General features: G+C 49.5%; 1 protein-coding gene and 2 long non-coding RNA genes across 4 annotated transcripts in view; 1 reads left to right on the top strand and 2 right to left on the bottom strand.

The window, feature by feature from the left end:
• Positions 1–1,008: 1,008 nt before the first annotated feature.
• Positions 1,009–12,805, bottom strand: GFI1 (growth factor independent 1 transcriptional repressor). Its single transcript, XM_064663991.1, has 7 exons — positions 12,790–12,805; positions 10,929–11,150; positions 10,514–10,720; positions 5,422–5,837; positions 5,195–5,332; positions 3,459–3,624; positions 1,009–1,395 (listed from the first exon to the last, which is right to left on the bottom strand). The coding sequence occupies exons 2-7, from the start codon at positions 11,041–11,043 to the stop codon at positions 1,217–1,219; spliced, it is 1,221 nt and encodes a 406-aa protein (XP_064520061.1). The 5' UTR covers positions 11,044–11,150; positions 12,790–12,805; the 3' UTR covers positions 1,009–1,216.
• Positions 12,806–14,104: 1,299 nt separating this feature from the next.
• LOC135418541 (uncharacterized) lies at positions 14,105–15,300 on the bottom strand. The gene is made up of 2 exons (XR_010432505.1): positions 15,220–15,300; positions 14,105–14,919 (listed from the first exon to the last, which is right to left on the bottom strand). It is a non-coding gene; the product is annotated as an uncharacterized LOC135418541 (long non-coding RNA).
• Positions 15,301–15,483: 183 nt separating this feature from the next.
• The window catches only part of LOC135418537 (uncharacterized), a 48,008-nt gene continuing 46,347 nt past the window's right edge, over positions 15,484–17,144 (top strand). Inside the window, exons 1-2 of one of the 2 annotated variants that reach the window (XR_010432498.1) lie at positions 15,484–15,623; positions 16,076–16,207. This is a non-coding gene — a long non-coding RNA (uncharacterized LOC135418537). Of the gene's footprint in view, positions 15,624–16,072; positions 16,208–17,144 lie in introns of both variants that reach the window. The other variant, XR_010432497.1, reaches the window with a different exon arrangement.

Below are 17,144 nucleotides of genomic sequence, written 5' to 3'. Positions count from 1 at the left end.
TTGTAATGGCTGACATTCACAAATGTGCTTAAGTTAGATATTAAATAAAAATCACTCTGGACCATCCTCAATACTTTATTAACTTAAAACATTGTTCCAATAAATATGTGCCAAGAAACATAAGACACTCTGTAAAATCTAAATAAGGACATTTACAAACCTGTCAACAAAGTAAAAACAGCTTTTTTTTTTTAACTGAGGTACATGCAGGGTTGTTTAAGGCAAATTAAGTCAATTAAACTTTTATAATAATTCCTGCCCACCTCAGAAAGTTTCCCTCTAAAAATTAAAAAAAACAAAACCAAATATACAAATGATGCTATTGAGTAGCTATTTTCCAGTTATTAGAACAAGCCCAGAGTGCAGAAGCCTGTAATGGTTCTGGACAGAAAGTCTGTGCCTTCCTTGTGCTCCTGCCTTTCTCAGGCAGGATCACTTGTTGGATTGGTTTCTAGTTCTAAGGCATAATTCTGTGCTTTGGCTTTTCCAGTGGTCTTTTCACAAACTTCCTTCTCCCCACAGGATGTAGGAAGAGGTAACCCCCCCCATACCTCAAACACTCAGGCAGTCAGGCCTTGCATGGACAGAGAGACAGTTCTGGGAGGATAAAAAGGGCCTCTCTATAACTGATAATGCAGCTCCTGATTTGCACCAGAACAAGTGAGAGCAGACTCAGACCCAAACTGGTACCTTTGCTTAAAAACCAGCAAGATGTCAAACTGCACAGTCCTGAAAGGAAACCATCCAAGAGTGAACCCATTCAGCACTGGACTTAACCAAGCCAAGTGCTGATGGCTCTCTGTCATTGCACCATGTAAACACTGTTATACCCATGTTTTCCTGCAAGGTGATTCAAGCTACTGAATACTTGAAGGGGTTCATCATGGCCATGGGAGAAGTATTTTCCACCTTACAGATATTTGGTAGCTTATCCATCTTTGGAATATCAAGGCTTCATATCTAAAAGACTTATTTTCCAGTGTTATTTCAGAGACAAAGAGGAGAAAAGAAAGAGAAAAATGCCAGCCTTTAATTTCTACTTTCAGTCATTCAGGTTGAGCTGTCAATGCGTGGCTCTGTCCTCTTCTTTCCTCTTCAAGCTCTGTTCAGAAAGATAATGCCAGGGTTTGTGTTCAGGAAATGGCTTGGGTCCAGCAAGGAAGCCAAGGGAGTCTGTTCTCATAGTGTTGTAGGCTTTCCGTATTGCAGATGAGGCTCATTTCAGGCCATGCTGTGTCTCCCGGTGTCTCCGTAAATCCACCTTTCGTTGGAAGCCTTTGCCACACAGATCACAGCCAAAGGGCTTGAAGCCTGTGTGCTTCCGACTGTGGGTGATGAGGTTGGAGCTCTGACTAAAGGCTTTTCCACACACCTGGCACTTGTGAGGCTTCTCACCTGCAAGTAGAAGGTGGGAAAATGAGAGAGGGTGTGAAAGAGGCATCATGCTGCTTACATGGGACCACAGCGAACAGCAAATGCACACTGGGCCTTACAGCTTATTAAACAGATTCCTGTGTGATTACCTAAGAAGTCATTCTTACAAAAAACATGCAGTTGGGAGCCTCAAAGCATTAGCTGAGCCTGCACTACAGCTGAGCAGGTCTGGACTTGGATGCACGTCCATCACCCCAGTATAGTCCTGGGAGCAGTCTGAAGCACAGAGTGCTCTCAGGATACCACACTTTGTGAACATATTTGGCTGCATGGGCTCTGTCCAATTTAAACTGGCTTTGTGCCCTAGAAACGTGAGGAACTCCTTGAAAAGTGATGAATGCATGACACGGATTACTATACCATCAGCATAGGGGCAGGGGGAATAGGTAGGTGGAGGTTGTTAAGATCAACCCAGTGAGCTGGGATCTGTCCCCAAGGGAGGTATTAGGGCCATTCAGTGAGCCCTGAAGGGCAGGGTTTATCCAAACATCTGTTCTTCTCTCTGTTCCCCACACTGAAATGCTAGCAGTCACAGCCTTGAAGTTCTCCTGAAGGCAAATAATGTAAATGAGAATAAATGCAGCCTCTGGAACTTCTACAGAGCACTCAGTGGCAAAACTCCACTGGCCTCCATGGGAGTAGGATCTCAGTGTGTTTTCATAGTGTTTATTATCAAATAACGAATAAAAGGGAACCCAACCACAATACCAAGTCAGATTTTCAGAGTGGCTTTGCACCTGCAGAGCCCACTGACTTCAGCTGGAGCAACAAACTCTCTGGATGTTTGAAGATCAGATTCTTAGAATCGTAAAATAATACAAAATTTGCTGAAGTCTCAGTTCACAAGTATATGCTGCATATGAACGGAATCCCTGATTCAGTTAAGGACCTAGTTTTATATTAGCAGTTTAAAAGCCCAGGCACAGTTTCTGATCTCACAACAAAATAATGGGTTTGACTGATTCAGAATTTGGCTGAAATTCTACTTAATCAAGCCTCATTTGAAAAAGTTATTATGGAAATACTTGTGTTACTTCTAAATAGTTCATTTTCATCCAGCAACCATCAAGTGGAAAATCTTTATAAGTAACATTTATTGTTCACTGCTTATCACCTAGAAAAGTCACAGTCAAGCAGCACCACATATAGTGCCATCTTTCTACATATTTGCCATTTTTAGGCTTCACCCTTGATATCTGCTAGTGGACACATCAGGAAAAAGGATTTTTGTTATCTGAACCTTGGGTTTGTCCAGTAAAGCTATTATTTCATGTCTACAAATTCTTCCATATCTCACACATAATTCGTTTCCCTCTACTTTAAGTGAACGGTGCAGGTCTGAAAGGCAAGATTTTCTTTTAATGATTTCTGATAAACCTGCCTTCTCACTGAATGACATTTTTAAAACAATTTCCTTTGGTGATTCACCTGCACTTTATTAGTTTCCATGTTTATTACTAACAGTGAAACTTGAGAACTCTGCACCTCTCCTTCCATTTTGTATCAAACTGCAGCCATTTCTCAGAAAGTCCGGGTGGAAGTGCAATCTCTGAACAAATATTTAGACTAAGAGCTGGATCCTCAGCCCTTCAGTTTAGTGTTTGATCTAGAGGAGGAGACTCCTGTTGCTCCTATTGTAAATTGGTAGATCCTGCAAAAAGCAATGCTGCAATCAAATTCATCTGTCATTTTCCAGGGACCTCAGCTGTAAATCAAGGCTACACGAATATAATACTCTACAAATCATCTTACACAAAAGCCCTTTGAATAAACATTGGTGGATCCTATTAAGAGGACACTGATTGGATTGCTAGGATTTGGGTTGTTTTGCAGCTGCTGTTCAGTAAACCACATTCAAATCACCCTCCTTTGCCCAAGTACAGCTCAGATAGCATGAACAGCAGCGGGGCAGTGAGAAGCACCGGGAGATGTGTGTGTACTGTCCCAGCTTAGTAGGAATGGATTGCTGCAGAGAAACCTCTGCCTTCGTGTTGGGGCTGAATACCAGCAGCTGCAGGGCTGACCTGTGTGAATGAAGGTGTGTTTCTTCATATCAGATTTCTGGTGGAATCGCTTCCCACAGTACTGGCACGGATAGGGTCGGGTGTCCGAGTGGATGAGCAGGTGGGTCGACAGAGTAGAAGATCTCTTAAAACTCTTGCCACAGATCTTACAATCAAAGCTGCGTTCCTGCAGAGAGATGAGCACAAACACACACATTACACCACAACGATGATCCCATCAGCAACAAACTACCCAGCAGCACATCAGTGTTGTCCCTTCTGCCTTAGCAAGCACTTACACTTCTCTAGAGAGCTAAACTGGCCTTCAGAGACACTAACACTGGCCTGATAGCACCACATGATAAAAAAGATAATGAATCCTCTCCCAGTGCTGTGCACTGCTCCTCAAAAAATTTAATTGAACAGCTCTTCCTGCTGGCAACAATAGCCAGGTGGGGGCAGCCCTGATGGACCAGGCAGTCTGCCTGCACATTTTAACAGGGGCCCGAGACGCAATCACTCTACTGGGAAGCCAAACAGCTGCAGCGCTGTTCAGAGGCCACCTCTTCACTGTACACAGGAAAGTGGGTGCTAAGATCTGCCTGGCTCTCCTGGGAAATCCCTGTGGCAGACTGAGTTCTGCTGGCAGGGTAACAGCTAACTGCTTATCTGTAGTTCCATTAAAATTCAAGTGAAAGGTATGCAGAGCACCTGGGAAAAACAGCTTTTCAGGTTACTACTTTAACATATAAAAACAAATGCTTTAAGATCTTATGTCTCTCGCCTCTCCCTCACACACTTCTTCCTCTCCACCACAAATCATCTCTTCTTTTCATCCCTTAACCTCCACTGCTCCTTCCTCTTCCTTCTATGCTTTCACACAATCACCTTTATTTGGCTTTTAGTGCACTCTCCCTGAAATGCTGTCCCCTCCATAGACACAGTATGCAGTGTGCTCTTTTCACCAGTTTAATGGATGATGAGATATCTCCCCTCATTGTGTGCTCTGCTGGTTGCACACTCGTGAAATTATAAATAAAACAGTTTGCAAAAAAACATTGCTGTAACTCTATCCACTAAAAGCCAGTCTGAAGAAGGAAGATTTGCCAAGTCAAGTGGGTGGGGAAGGGGAAATATGGCAGAGTATCAGCAGGTGGAAAATGTTACAAGTCCTCCTACCAAAATTAACTACCATATTCTTCTGGGGTGTGACTCAGAGTGTGTCGAGACGGGTGAAGTCTGTGCTCTATACCTGACTGGTCATTCAGATGTTCCCTTCACAGACACAGAGACTACAAACAAGGAAAGACTCACTGCTCTGGGGGAAGGAGGAGAAAGAATGAGGAGAGCTGCATCCAAAGAAATCACAGTGAGTTGCTTTAGCTGTTAAAGAGAAGTCCACATCTGCATTACAATTTCCAGCTCTGAGAGTGAAAATCTGTTGCCTCTGGAGTGCCAAGAGTGCCCACTGCTTAATACAGATGCATGCAAGGTCTGAGAAATGGAAACAAAGCCTGTGTTCTTTAATTTGTTGATTAGCTCCTTTGCTCACTAGCTGCCCACCCTTTCCTCTGCTTGTCACATATTCTTCACCTACAGCTGCCCAACTGCAGCCCTACCATGTTCTCTTCCCCTCCTGAGTTTAGATTCCCAACTCTTGCCCTGCAATTGCCTTCCTGCCGTCCCCAGAGCCAGCTGAATAAGGCAGCTGGCCCTGGCTCCCAGACCTTCATCCTGGCAGCCTGCCCTGCTCTCACCTGCGAGTGCACGGCCTTGTGCTGCTCCAGGCTGACTGCATGGCCGAAGGTCTTGCCACACATGTCACAGGCAAAGGGCCTCGTGCCACTGTGTGAGCGGCGCACATGCACCTCAAGGCCGTGCGGTGTGGAGAAAACCTGAGGGAGGAGAGTACACGGGGTCAGGTTCACCAGGGAGAAGGGTCTGGGGAAGAGTCATAACCAGTGTGGGAGAAAGGGACCCCTACCTTGCTGCACTTAACACACTTGTAAGAGCCAGTGCTGATGAGCAATGGGCGGCACAAGAGGTCTGACTCCACTTTGATGCCACCTGGCCCCTTCTCCTGCTGCAGCCCAGGCTGTGTTTCGGCATAGAGTCCAGGAGCTGCTGCCGGCGAGCGCTCAAACAGCCCCGTGCCCGGGGAGCTGAAGTCACCATACAGTCCAAGGGAAGAGCCACACTCAGCACCATACAGGGCAGGCTCAGAGCCTCGGTCGCAGAAGAGCCCCAGCGTTGAGGATCGCTCCAGCGTTGGGCAGGGCCTGTAGCTTTGCACAAGGTGCCTCAGCTCAGAGCCACCCAGGCTGTTCCACATGTATGGTTTGAAGGGCACCGAGAAAGGGGGCGCTTCATCTAGGGATGGACACACAGATCTCTCCGAGGCTGTGGAAACACAAGGGCATGGGAATTAGTGTGCTTTACGATCCAGACACTATCACAGGGCAGAACAGTCTCAGCACTCAGACTTATGCCCAGAGGCAGACCCCTGTACTGCACACTAAGGCTGCCCTTTCATCTCTCATGGGAGGACATTTTACATTGCACATTAGGGGCTGAGCATCCAGTACTACCTACTTACTGGATGTCCCAGCCAAATTACTTAAAGCAGACATTAATTTTTTTTGTCTCCATTTCTGAGTGTCCAGGTGTATACACACTGATCTGACTGTGCAAACAGTCTAAACAACTCAGTCTGCAACTTCCTACAGTTTTATCTGCAACTTCTCAGAAACATGTATCTACTATGTCCCAAGATGGACATCAAAGCTCGCAGTCCATGTTTAAGCTCTGACAGAGATTCTACACATCCATATAGTAAATATGGCATTACAGAGGTGCCAGACACAGCAAATACGTACCAAGATTTACCTGTTCAACAAAAGCAGCTTGTTGCACAATTTAATGTCCCAGTCTAGTCTCTCAACTTCATGCCACAACTGACCATAACTATACTACAACATAACTGAAATAAATAACAGCTTCTGAGGTGCTTGCATAATATGCCGCATTTCTTCAGAAAAAAAAATCCTGAACAACTAAAATCAATCCTCATCTGAAAAACAATCATGATTGTTTCAGATTGCTCTGAGCTTCTCCATGTGAAGAAATTGAGTCCACCCACAACACAGAGCTTTGTAAAGTCATCAGTATAAGCCACATTAAAAACTGAAGACACAATTAACATTTTCCTACCAGTGATAATCAAAGCAAACTTCCACCAGGACAAGCTTAGATGGCTTTAGTTGACTCTAACAGGCTCATCTTGGGCAATGGCATCTGATCAAGAAACTGGGCACTACAATATCAATCATACTTGGGGGCCCATAGCAGAGTCTGATACAATGGCAGGAGCACAGCCTTTCAGATGAGGCACAAATGCTCAGGAAGCCTTGCATGGAGGAAAGCACAGTTGGGCACGGAGCATGAGGTACCAGACCCCAACCATGTCTGCCAGAGATGCTGATTAATGGCTGAGGTGCACTGCTTTCACTTCTCATCACAACACACAGCAGCATTGGGAGAGTCAAATGTCTCCACTGGACAAATGTTTTAGTGAACCAAGGAAAAGATGAATCAGTTAACTGCTGAAACACCAATGCCTTCATAGAGATATTGGCACTGCTTACAACTTGGGCTTCCAGATTAACGCCTCTTAACCAAAATCTTGTCCACCCACAATTGCTCTCCTACTTTTTCTCCCTCCTGTCAGCTTCACAGCTCCCACGGCCTTCTCAGCCTTCGGTAAAACAAGATAACCAGGGGTGGACTAGGGAAGGAAGGAATGATGTGTTAGGCTATCCATTTGGATAGGCAAATGGTCACTGAGAGGTTACAGAAGGGAGTGAGAAATCAGGTGAAAACTGAGCTTTGAATGACATGACTGTTTCCTATCTTTTACGTAATTTCAGACGTTAACAGTCTCAAATTCTTCCATTGAAATTAGCAGTCTTTTGGTTGGATATATATGCACACATACCAACTGGGACATTTGAACAGAGCGATGAAATCAAATTAGCTGACATGGTGCTGAGCATGATTTTTCCTGTTCTGCACTGACTGCAAAGTTGCGGTCAGTGTCACATCATCTATCTTGTGTCTTTGCAACCAGTTTCAGTGTTGCCACCTCTTGCAATTTTACCACAAAATTAAAAACTATTTTAAAGTCCCAGCTCTTAAAACTGCATGATTTCATCAGGCCTTCAGCTTTTTTGTTTGCTTGTTCTTGTTTTAACCTTTCCCCCCTCCTTAAAGCCAACTTCTAGTCCAAACATTAAAGGAAAATATGAAAACATAAACCCTCAATTTTTCAACATTAGAACCAAATATCCATAAGGTATTACTTACAAGCTTGATTTCTAAGCCAGCTCATCGAGTGAGAGGAGAGGGAAGGCTGACCTGATTTTTGAGCCCTTGGAATTGGCAATACAGTACACGGTGAACACTGCACCACAGATCAGTTTGCGTGCAATGTTCCTTCCATCACCTCGCATGCTTTGGAGCCCTCTCAAGCACAAGTGCAGGGCAGTCACTCACGTTATACTCAAGCCATCCAAGCCCTGTACCCAGTGTAAAAGCAACCTCCAAACCCTGCTCTGCCACACTGCAAGGTACTTCTGTGTCTGCCTCTCCTCCACTCCACAGCATCTAGGGGGGAGCAGGGAGGGAGACAAAGATTCTCCCTCATTTTCCTAGAAATTCTGTGCAGCTTTTATATAGACTATTTCTGGGAGAAAAAAAAAAATCAATGTTCTTTTTTGAAGGCAAGATAAACTCAACCTTAAATGGCTGATATACATAACAAAGAAAGATTCAAGTGTCCTCTTAGAGCACAAAACACCACTTTCTGCCCATTATACCCAGTACAATCTCCTTTCAAGACTGGAATATCAAGAGACTCATCAGGACTTACTAATACACTGCTGCAGGAGCTCCCATGCACCTTCTGTATATGCAAACGTGTGTGATTAGAGACACACACAGAAAGTGAGGTTAAACAGCAAAGTGATTTGCACTAATGGAGTCAACAGTGTATTAGAGAGTTAAAAGGTAGTGTGTCTATATGCTGTATGCCCACCTAGATCAGCAGCACAGCACTCAAAACCAAAAGTGAAATACGGATTTCACTGCATACTGAAGTGCAACCTGCACCTATATTCAGAGATAAGGGGGTCATCGTACTGCTCACCATGCCTGCTCTGAGCATGACTTAGAATCATCATTTCTCATCTGCTCTACCTAGCAAAACACAAAAACTGTGCCTCATCCAAACACAATCACAGGAATACAGTCTCTCACCAGGGCATCTTAGAGAAGTGACCTAGACACAAATTCCAGCTTTGCACTGAATCTGACAAAGCAGCTGGAAGGCAGAGGGCTTTGGGGGGAGCTGAGGGAGGAAGCCTAACTATCTAATCCTGCTGCCACTGTCTTCATCATTAACGTAACAGCACCTGTCTCAATGCACTGAGATTCATTTAATGAAGTTCTTACACTTGGGAGTTCCTTGCCTTCCTGGTCCTCCTATGAATGGGATCAGACAATCCCAGAACTGCACCCCCCTACAATTCAAAAAATCTTGATCTGGGGATGTCACCTGCATTTTGCAAAGCTATTTTCCAGGGATAGCTGGATGATTGGCTGGGAGCTAGTGAATCCCACTGTCAGGGAAGAAATGAGTGGAAAAGAAGAAAAAGCAGAGTAGACCTGGTAAATACCTGCTCCACTTTACATCTGCCTTTATACAACACGTGAAAACGGTCTGTTTCCTGTGCAGAAATTGTAATTATTTGGGAAAGGAGAAGCAGGACAAATTCATTAGAAAAAAAAATTACCCACATGGCTACACTTTGTGCAGAAATATTATCAGAAGAGAGACTGTTGCACTGTTGCATTTGGTCTGGTCTGTCATTTGCACAGACTGAAACTGTCCTGTGGCTGGCTGTGATGATGCTGGGCAGCATTTTGAATGTTCCTTCAAAGGGGCTTAGGACTCTTAAAAGAAGATGAGGCTTTAAAAATGCAAACCCACATGATTACAATCAGCCACTGATATGCAAGGACACTATAAAGACAAAGTAGGAAAACCCGGTGGCGAACCAGGACTAAGTATTCGTTTGCTGGTGTCTGCTGTCACTTGGTAAACCTGACACAATCTCTCCTTCATCGAGACAGAAATTGTTCTTTTTTTCCAGCTGTCACTTTTTAATCGAAGCAATAAAAAATAGTTTTATATACGCATGTATTTTTGTTATAAAATGACACCACTGTATTTTTAAACGAGATAAGTATTTGCGCCAGGCTGGGGACAGCATTTCCCACTGCTTCAACCACATCAAAGGCAGGACGAGGGAGCCAGAGACAGGCACTACAGCCATAAGTGTGAGTTTCCTGGATTTGGGGTGTTTAAATCTGACCATCATTATTTTCCTCTGGTTTTTACAAATGCGTTTATGGAAAAGAAAAATAAACAACCAAAAAACCCAATCCAAAAAAAAACACCAAAAGAGAGGGGGGCGGGAAGAGAGAGAGACAGATCCTTTTTATAGGCAAGAGTCAAGAAATAACGTGAAAGGGTGTTGGGGAAGATGTCTAACAGGTAGTAAAAAACACAAAATCAACGTTGTTTCCTACAGGTATATAGACTGCCTAGCAGAAATTTGTACTGTCTTAAAAATCTTATAAGCTCCGTGTAGGCAGGACCCTGTAGGAAAATGCCGGGACCCTTAAAAACATAACCGACCTGCTTTTAACAATTAATCACAAACAAAAAAATCAACACCCGATGTCATGACAACTTTTCTACAGCCTGCTGAAGGAGCAGCGGGACACGGGCTGGGAAAGCAACCCGAAAGATGTAACCCGAAAACGAGTGGAAGGAACAGATTCTGGCAAATCTGTGGGGAGAAGAAAATAATAATAAAAAAGAGACAGGCAAATCTGTCCCTTGTACTCGTTTTCGGCGGCGGCCACCAACCACGAAATACATGCTGCACTGCCCCACGGCACGGACGCTGACATGCAGCCGGACCCCCGCTGGGCGATGCTCGCCCCGGTCCTACCTGGAGAGACGGAGGGCGAGGGAGGTCTCCAGAAATCCTCGAACTCGGACACCCTGTCACAGACGCTGCCCTCGCAGCTGGGCACTGACTCGGAGGTGCCATCGGCAGCCTCGGTAAGGTGGGATTCCGGGGAGAAGCGCCCTTGGGAAGTCTCCGGATCGGGCGGGGCAGTGCGGCACAGCTCCGTGTCCTCGGGGATCTTGCTGTCTGCAGGGCAAAGGGGGCGAGGGGGCTCATCAGTGCGGGTCCATGGTGGGAGCCAGCCACCTCCCGCGGCGGTCTCGCTCCCACCAAGGTTTGATGTCGGACGCTCTAAAACCCCGCATCAGCCCCTCCGGCGTCCCGCGGGGGCTTCACAGGACCGGCCGGTGCCGTGAGCAGCGGGGTGATGCGGGGCAGGCGGGCAGACTCCTACCTGCACAGATCTGGGCTAGCACCGTCTCCAGCCGCAAGCTGTAGTCCTCGTCGGCGGAGCGGGGCTGGTGGTAGCTGTGCGCTTTCTTGCTCTTCACTAGGAAGGACCTCGGCATGGTGGGGTGCTGCCACGGCCGGCACGGCCGCACTCCCTCTCCAGGCGCCGGGCGCGGCGGCGAGTGTCACCCCCGAGTCTCCTGCGGGGCGGCGGCGACGAGGCGACCTGCGGGGAGGCGGCGATCCCGCCGGTGAGGGCCGGGGGCGCCGGCCGGGAGGGGCCGCTCGTCGGGGGCGGTGCGCCAGGTGGCGGCGCGCAGGTGGCTCCGGCCGCCGCCCCCGGCCCCGCTCGACTCGCCCCCCCTTCCCTGAGCGCAACTCACTCAGCCTCCCACTGCCCCCGGCCAACGCCTTTCGCCTTTCCACCCTCCCCACGAGGGCCTTGGGGCCGCCCCGGCCACGCTCCGGCAGCCCGTCGGTCGCAGCCAGATCGCGGGGAACAGGCAACAGCAGTAGCCGGGCACCGTTCGTTGGACGAGGGGGGGCTGAGGGAGCTGGGGGTCGCGGTCGGGTGCAGCCCCGTCCCTCCGCGGGAGCGCGTCCGCAGTCGGCCCACCGGGCGCACCGCGCCTCCGTGCTGGTCCCCAAGCCGGCGCCGCAGCACAAGCGGCGCCAACAAATCTCTCTTCCCCAGAAACTGCTTATCAGTCCCCGCCACCCTGAACGGGCTGGTCAGCGCGCGGTTGCTGTCGGGGCGGGCGGCAGAGTCGTTACAAACTCGGCAGCGTAAACCTGGCGCTTGAGGGGCTGTTCCTGTCGGAGCGACTGATTCACTCATCCCGCGCGAACCACGACAACGCGAAAACGAACAAAACGGAATCTTTCCTGAAGCCCGCAGCTGTCGGCGCCGCGACACCTTGCAGCTGCGGGCACTGAAAGCCGGGGCGGGGAGAGGAGACGAGGTGGGAAACCTCCTGGGGGACCCTGCGGGGAGTCGTGGAGTCGAGGGGGGCCAGGGACCAGGTTAACGAGAGCTGCCCTGAGCCGGCTCCTCGGAGTAAGACAGGAGAGGTTCACTGGAACTCGTCCAGTACCGGGCCGCCTCTGCCATTACACTTGACACTTTGCAAATAACGAATTTAATCCACTTTCGTTGGGTTCTTTAAGGGGGTCACTTCACTTTTTTTCCCCCCTCTCCCGTTAGCGGCCTCAGGTTCGCGAACGGGGAAAAGAGGGAAGGGGCCCAACCCGTTGGCGGGGCGCAGGAGCTGCCCCGCAGGTGCCCTCGCCGGCTTGCCGCGAAGCACCGGCCCGTCCGCGCCCGGCGGGGGCCGGGTCGCTCCGCGCCGCCGGGGAGGCACCGCCCACGGGCACGGGGCCGGGTGGCCGGGTGGGAGCGTTGCTGCCCAGACCCACCTGCGCCTGGGTTCATCCTTGAGCGGGGGCTGGCAGCGAGGGGGCCCGCGCGGAGCAGGGCGAGAAATCAAAGCGCTCTCGATAACGCGCCGCTCCCCCGACAGCAGCGCCCGCCGCAGCCGTTGGGGGCTCCGGGCGCCGGCGCCGCTTCTGCCGCGTGTTTTCGTCCCCGGCGCGGCGCTTTTCCCTCCAAACGCCACGCCGCGGAGGCGCCGCCGGCCTCCCAAGGCCGGAGCCGGCCAGGCAAGGACCGGGCCCGTGGGAAGGCGAGTTCCGCAGCCCACCTGTCCGCCGCGGGCACCCGCCCCCTCTTTCCCCGCTCCCGCTGGCCCGACGGCCGTGCCCGTTCGGTGGCCGCCACTCCGGGGGCGAGAGGAGAGGGGGCTCTGCTGCCCCGGCTCGCCCGCCGGCGGCTGCCCATGCGAGGGGAGAGAAGCGAGAGCGCTTACCCATTAGGAGGGGCGAAGGAACCTGGGCTGTCAACGGGGTACGCACGGCAGCCTAATAGTTTGGGTGACTTTAAACTTAGCCTCCCTTCAAAGAGCAATGCTGCTTGAGTTGGCTTTTTTTTTTCTCTTCTCTCTCTCTCTCTCTCCTCCTTCAGAGCTCGGCCCCCTAAACCACAAATTCCACTTCCTGAGCGTTAGTTAGGAGCTTCTGCAAAAAAAAAAAAAAAAAAAAAGTTTTTTTAAAAAGCCAGAACTTCACAAATCAGTACTGTTCCCGTCCTCTCTTTCTCTCTCAGTTTTCCTTAAATGAAAATGTCTTACCGTATTCCACCTCACATAGGGCTCGCTAAAGTGACATCGAAGTGTCATTCTGGAATCGGGCCTTTCATTTCTCTCGGGGTTCTGCTCCAGAAATTACACAAATCTATCTGAACTATTCTTGGATCCCCCTTCGACTTCCGCAACGAGAATAAGTCACAGATTCAAAACACAGATTGACTCTGGCGGGCAGAGGCAGAGGGCAGGAGACGGGGCAGCCGCTGCCCGCCCTGCCGAGCCCGCTCCGCGCCACATCCCTGCCCCCGGCCCGGCAGCGGGGGCCGCACCTCCCGCCGCCATCGGGACGTGCGTGGCGCTGTAATCGGGGCTAAGGCCGGGCCTTGGGCGACGGAGACCTCTCCTACACTAGAAATAACTTGTTGTGGAAAACTCTTTTGGGATAAATACGCCCAAGGGCGCTGAAAATACCTTAAGACCCAAGCCTAGAGGTTTGCTCATTTCCCTTCGGATTTAGGTAATGGTTAAATATGGAAGGGGTAGGCGAGATCCCCACACCCCACTCCCCCCCCCCCCGCTACTGTTTGCTTGACAGCGATTCAAACACGCAGGAGGGAAGCGATTGCCGTCCTCCCCTGCGTGCCCGTGCTTAGGTGCAGTGACTCGGGGAGGATCCGTAGGGCAGGCACCGGCGGCAAAGAGAAAAAGGCTCGCCTTGCTTTACACACTCACACACGACCTCAAAACATAGTTTTCCAGGTCTAGCCTCGGATTCCTAACGCAGCCAGGAAATCCAGCTCGGGTCTCCGGTATCTTTCTGAGGTGGTTCTGGGCTTCGCTATTAGACATCTCGGGTCACCAGCATCGTTTCGATGGCTGTAGGGCCCCTCAAAATGCGGCTCTGCAGTGAGCCAGTCGAGGTTTAACACCATTTTCCGTTCAGAAACGACTGAGACTGAAGTCGGACATGACAGAAGCTTCAGCCTCCCTCACGCCCTGGAGCATGGTGGCTTTGCGAGATGTTTTTTTCGCCACCACCCCCGAAGCATTCACAGAAACATTAGTCATTTGATGTCACTGAGCCCCTGTGGAACATAGGATTAACCTGACTTCCCAAAGTCTAACTAAGCAAGCAAACACCACTACGGGAAAAACTGTCCAACCTTTTGCTGATGGTTTAGTGTGACACAAAAGGAAGCTGAAGAACACGACTGACGACACATCGCCCTTAACACCTTCATTATTGCCGGAAAGTTCCTGGTGCTGGGCACAGCAGTTTTACTTACGGCAGCTGTGTACCGCGGTCTCCTTGCTGCGCCTTTGGTTGATTAGTCTGAAAATCATTCACGCCTTCGGCTTCAAAAATCAATGCTCGAATCAGTAGAAATAACCAGATTAGAAAAACTCGGTCTAATTTCGTGTATGCGTCTTCGTTGACTCACTGTGACTTTTCGAGAAACAGTCTTTCTCGTTTGCCTCTGAAATGGGATGATAAACTCATACCCTTTTGAGTACCTTGCTACACGGCGCTTTGATTGGATGTAATGAAGGCAAGAGAAAAAATTAGTATTAGCGCTCATAAATAATTGTGACCCGGTTACAAGAAAATACATATTCGTCTTTATATGTGTAAATTCAAAATTTATACAGGTGCTGCAGCACGCTGTAAGGCGCGGTGATCTCCGTGCGTAGGGCGCTCGCAGCCATCCGAGATGCGGGGCGCGGGATGCGCTGCCGGGCGCCGAGCGGCTCCGCTCGGGGCTGTCCTGCGGGAGGCACTGCGCCCAGCCCCTTCTGCTCGGCCCACCTGCGGACGGCCCTTCCTCACCTTCTGCTCCCTAATCGGGTTAAACCCTTCAGCAGAAATAAAGAAATCAACGAGTGAACCAAGCGACTGTTTCACATACAGCCATATAATCTCTCGTGTGAGGGAGGGTGGGCGCTTCATGGGCACCGGGAACAGACATCTGGCTCTGGGGCGTCAGTTTTCTCAAACGATTAGAGGGGAAATGGTACGAAACCGGCTGTGTTTCGTGATTTGCAAAACCAGTTCGTGCCTGGAATGGACTCTGCCTTCCCGGAATCCCGGCTGGACGGGCCATTTGTTTCACGCCGCCGGTGGGGAGGGGGGAGCGGAACGCGGGCGTTGCGCACCGAGTGCTGCCGGGGATGACCCGGGGCTGCCAGCGGGGCCTCAGGGAGGTTCAGGTCTGTCGTCGGAAGGTGTGCGGCCACATCCTCGCACACCCCCGCACACCCGGGCACACCCCCGCACACCCCCGCACACCCGGGCACACCCCGCACACCCCGCGGGTACCGGTGTTACCGGGGCCGGGCGCGGGGCCGCCTCGTGCGCGCGGGCCGCTGTGCCACGTGCCCGCGGGCGGCGGCGCGAGGCGGCCCCGCGCGCTCAGCCCTGAGGGGAGCCCTGAGCGGAGCCCTGAGCGGAGCCCTCAGCGCTGCCTCCGCCGCGCCGGGAGCCGCCCACGGCCATCGCCCCAGGGTCCTCCCCACGCCGAGAGGAGCTGCTATCTGCAGTAACAGCACGATGAACAGAGGTGAAGGGGCTCGGCTCTTATTCTTGGTTTACTGTGTGACGTGTGTGCCGCAGCTCAGTAACCTTTGAGGTGGTCTTGCCTGTGCAGTGGCCATCGTGTGATATGCAAGAGCTCTGTGACAATGAATGCCAAGTGTTCTGTGTCCCAGGGTGGAAAAAGCCAAACCCCAGGCCCTGAGTTGGCGGAGGACTGTAATTCGTGGGCAGTGTAGGGCTGGGTTTTAACGGAGCTGCTCCAATGCTTCCCCCCAAAGGGAGTGTGGCATTCCAAGTTAAACGTAAAAATTTGGTAAGATACAGTTGAATGCAATGATAAGTGTATGATTGCTACCCCTTGGTGTCAAAAGAGGGGAAGAAATAAGAGGAGGGATTTAAAGTAGGGTGCGATTTTATTATAGTCGTGCTTAAAACTGAAGAGCTATTAAGTGTAATTCCCTGCACTCTTCACAGCAGCTGCATGGTGTCACTCTTAGAGCTAAAGATAACATCAGATAAGGTGCCAAACGGGACGGGCTGCAGGTGAGATCTTCGATCAGAAGTGATGAGAGACTTTGCAACAGGAATCTGAAGACCAGGATTTGACAGGTTAGCTGCTTGGTACATAGGAGAGGAGAAGTAGTTTGTTGTGTGTGGAAGTCAGGATTGGGAGAAGGCAGCAAAGAGGGTGATACTGGGGGGAATTCGTGCGTACTTTAAAGTGATAAAATTTGGGAGCACAGTTATGCAGAACAGTTTCACTATGAGAAGCTGCTAGAACTTGTAGTAGCGTGCATTCTGTTGGAAAGTATCTCTTTTTTTAATAACTTTTTTTTTAAAACCTGTTTTTAACATGATGCTTATTGTTTATTTTTTCTTCCACCATCTTGTTCACTGCTGCCTTTATGCCTTGTGGCATAAACACGTGATGTAAACATGTGAGAAATTAATCAGTGATTTTGATTGGTTTTTCCAGCAATCAAAAAAAGTGCAAAGTAACTTCTGCTGGTCTCAAGAGCAGATTAGAAAAGTAATGATCCCTGTAAGCACAAACTGGGGAGGGAAAGTTCACAGTATGCTGTGGTGTTGAAAGCTGGGATGAACATAGACTATGTGAAATGGTCTCATAGGAATTTTAGTTCTCGTAGTGGGACAGTAGAAGTTTCAGTCACTTGGGTAGTAGTCTACAATTCTAAGAGTATGCTACACCGCTTTTGTTTTTCCTAATTGTGAAATAAGGTATTAGTTCCTGGAAAGGGAGAGTGTTAAGCTGTTGTATCTTAGATCTAGCGGTTGTATCTTAGTAGTCAGTGCCCGAGCATGCGTAGGTATGCATATGTAACGTTTTCTCCACTGAAGCTGAAACTCCATGCTATACAGAGGTTATGTTGAAAGTCAATTTACTGTGTACTTCCTATTATTCAGAATTTCGGGTTCTAAAGCCTACTGCGGAAATGTATTTCACCGATTTTTCTTATGTTAAAAACAAAACAAAACAACAAAAAAACCCCAACCCCAAACCAAAAAACTCCATCACCACCTAAAA

The sequence above is a fragment of the Pseudopipra pipra genome, chromosome 9 (genome assembly GCF_036250125.1).
Source record: "Pseudopipra pipra isolate bDixPip1 chromosome 9, bDixPip1.hap1, whole genome shotgun sequence".
NCBI lineage: Eukaryota > Metazoa > Chordata > Aves > Passeriformes > Pipridae > Pseudopipra > Pseudopipra pipra.
This window is presented reverse-complemented; position numbering and strand designations above follow the sequence as displayed.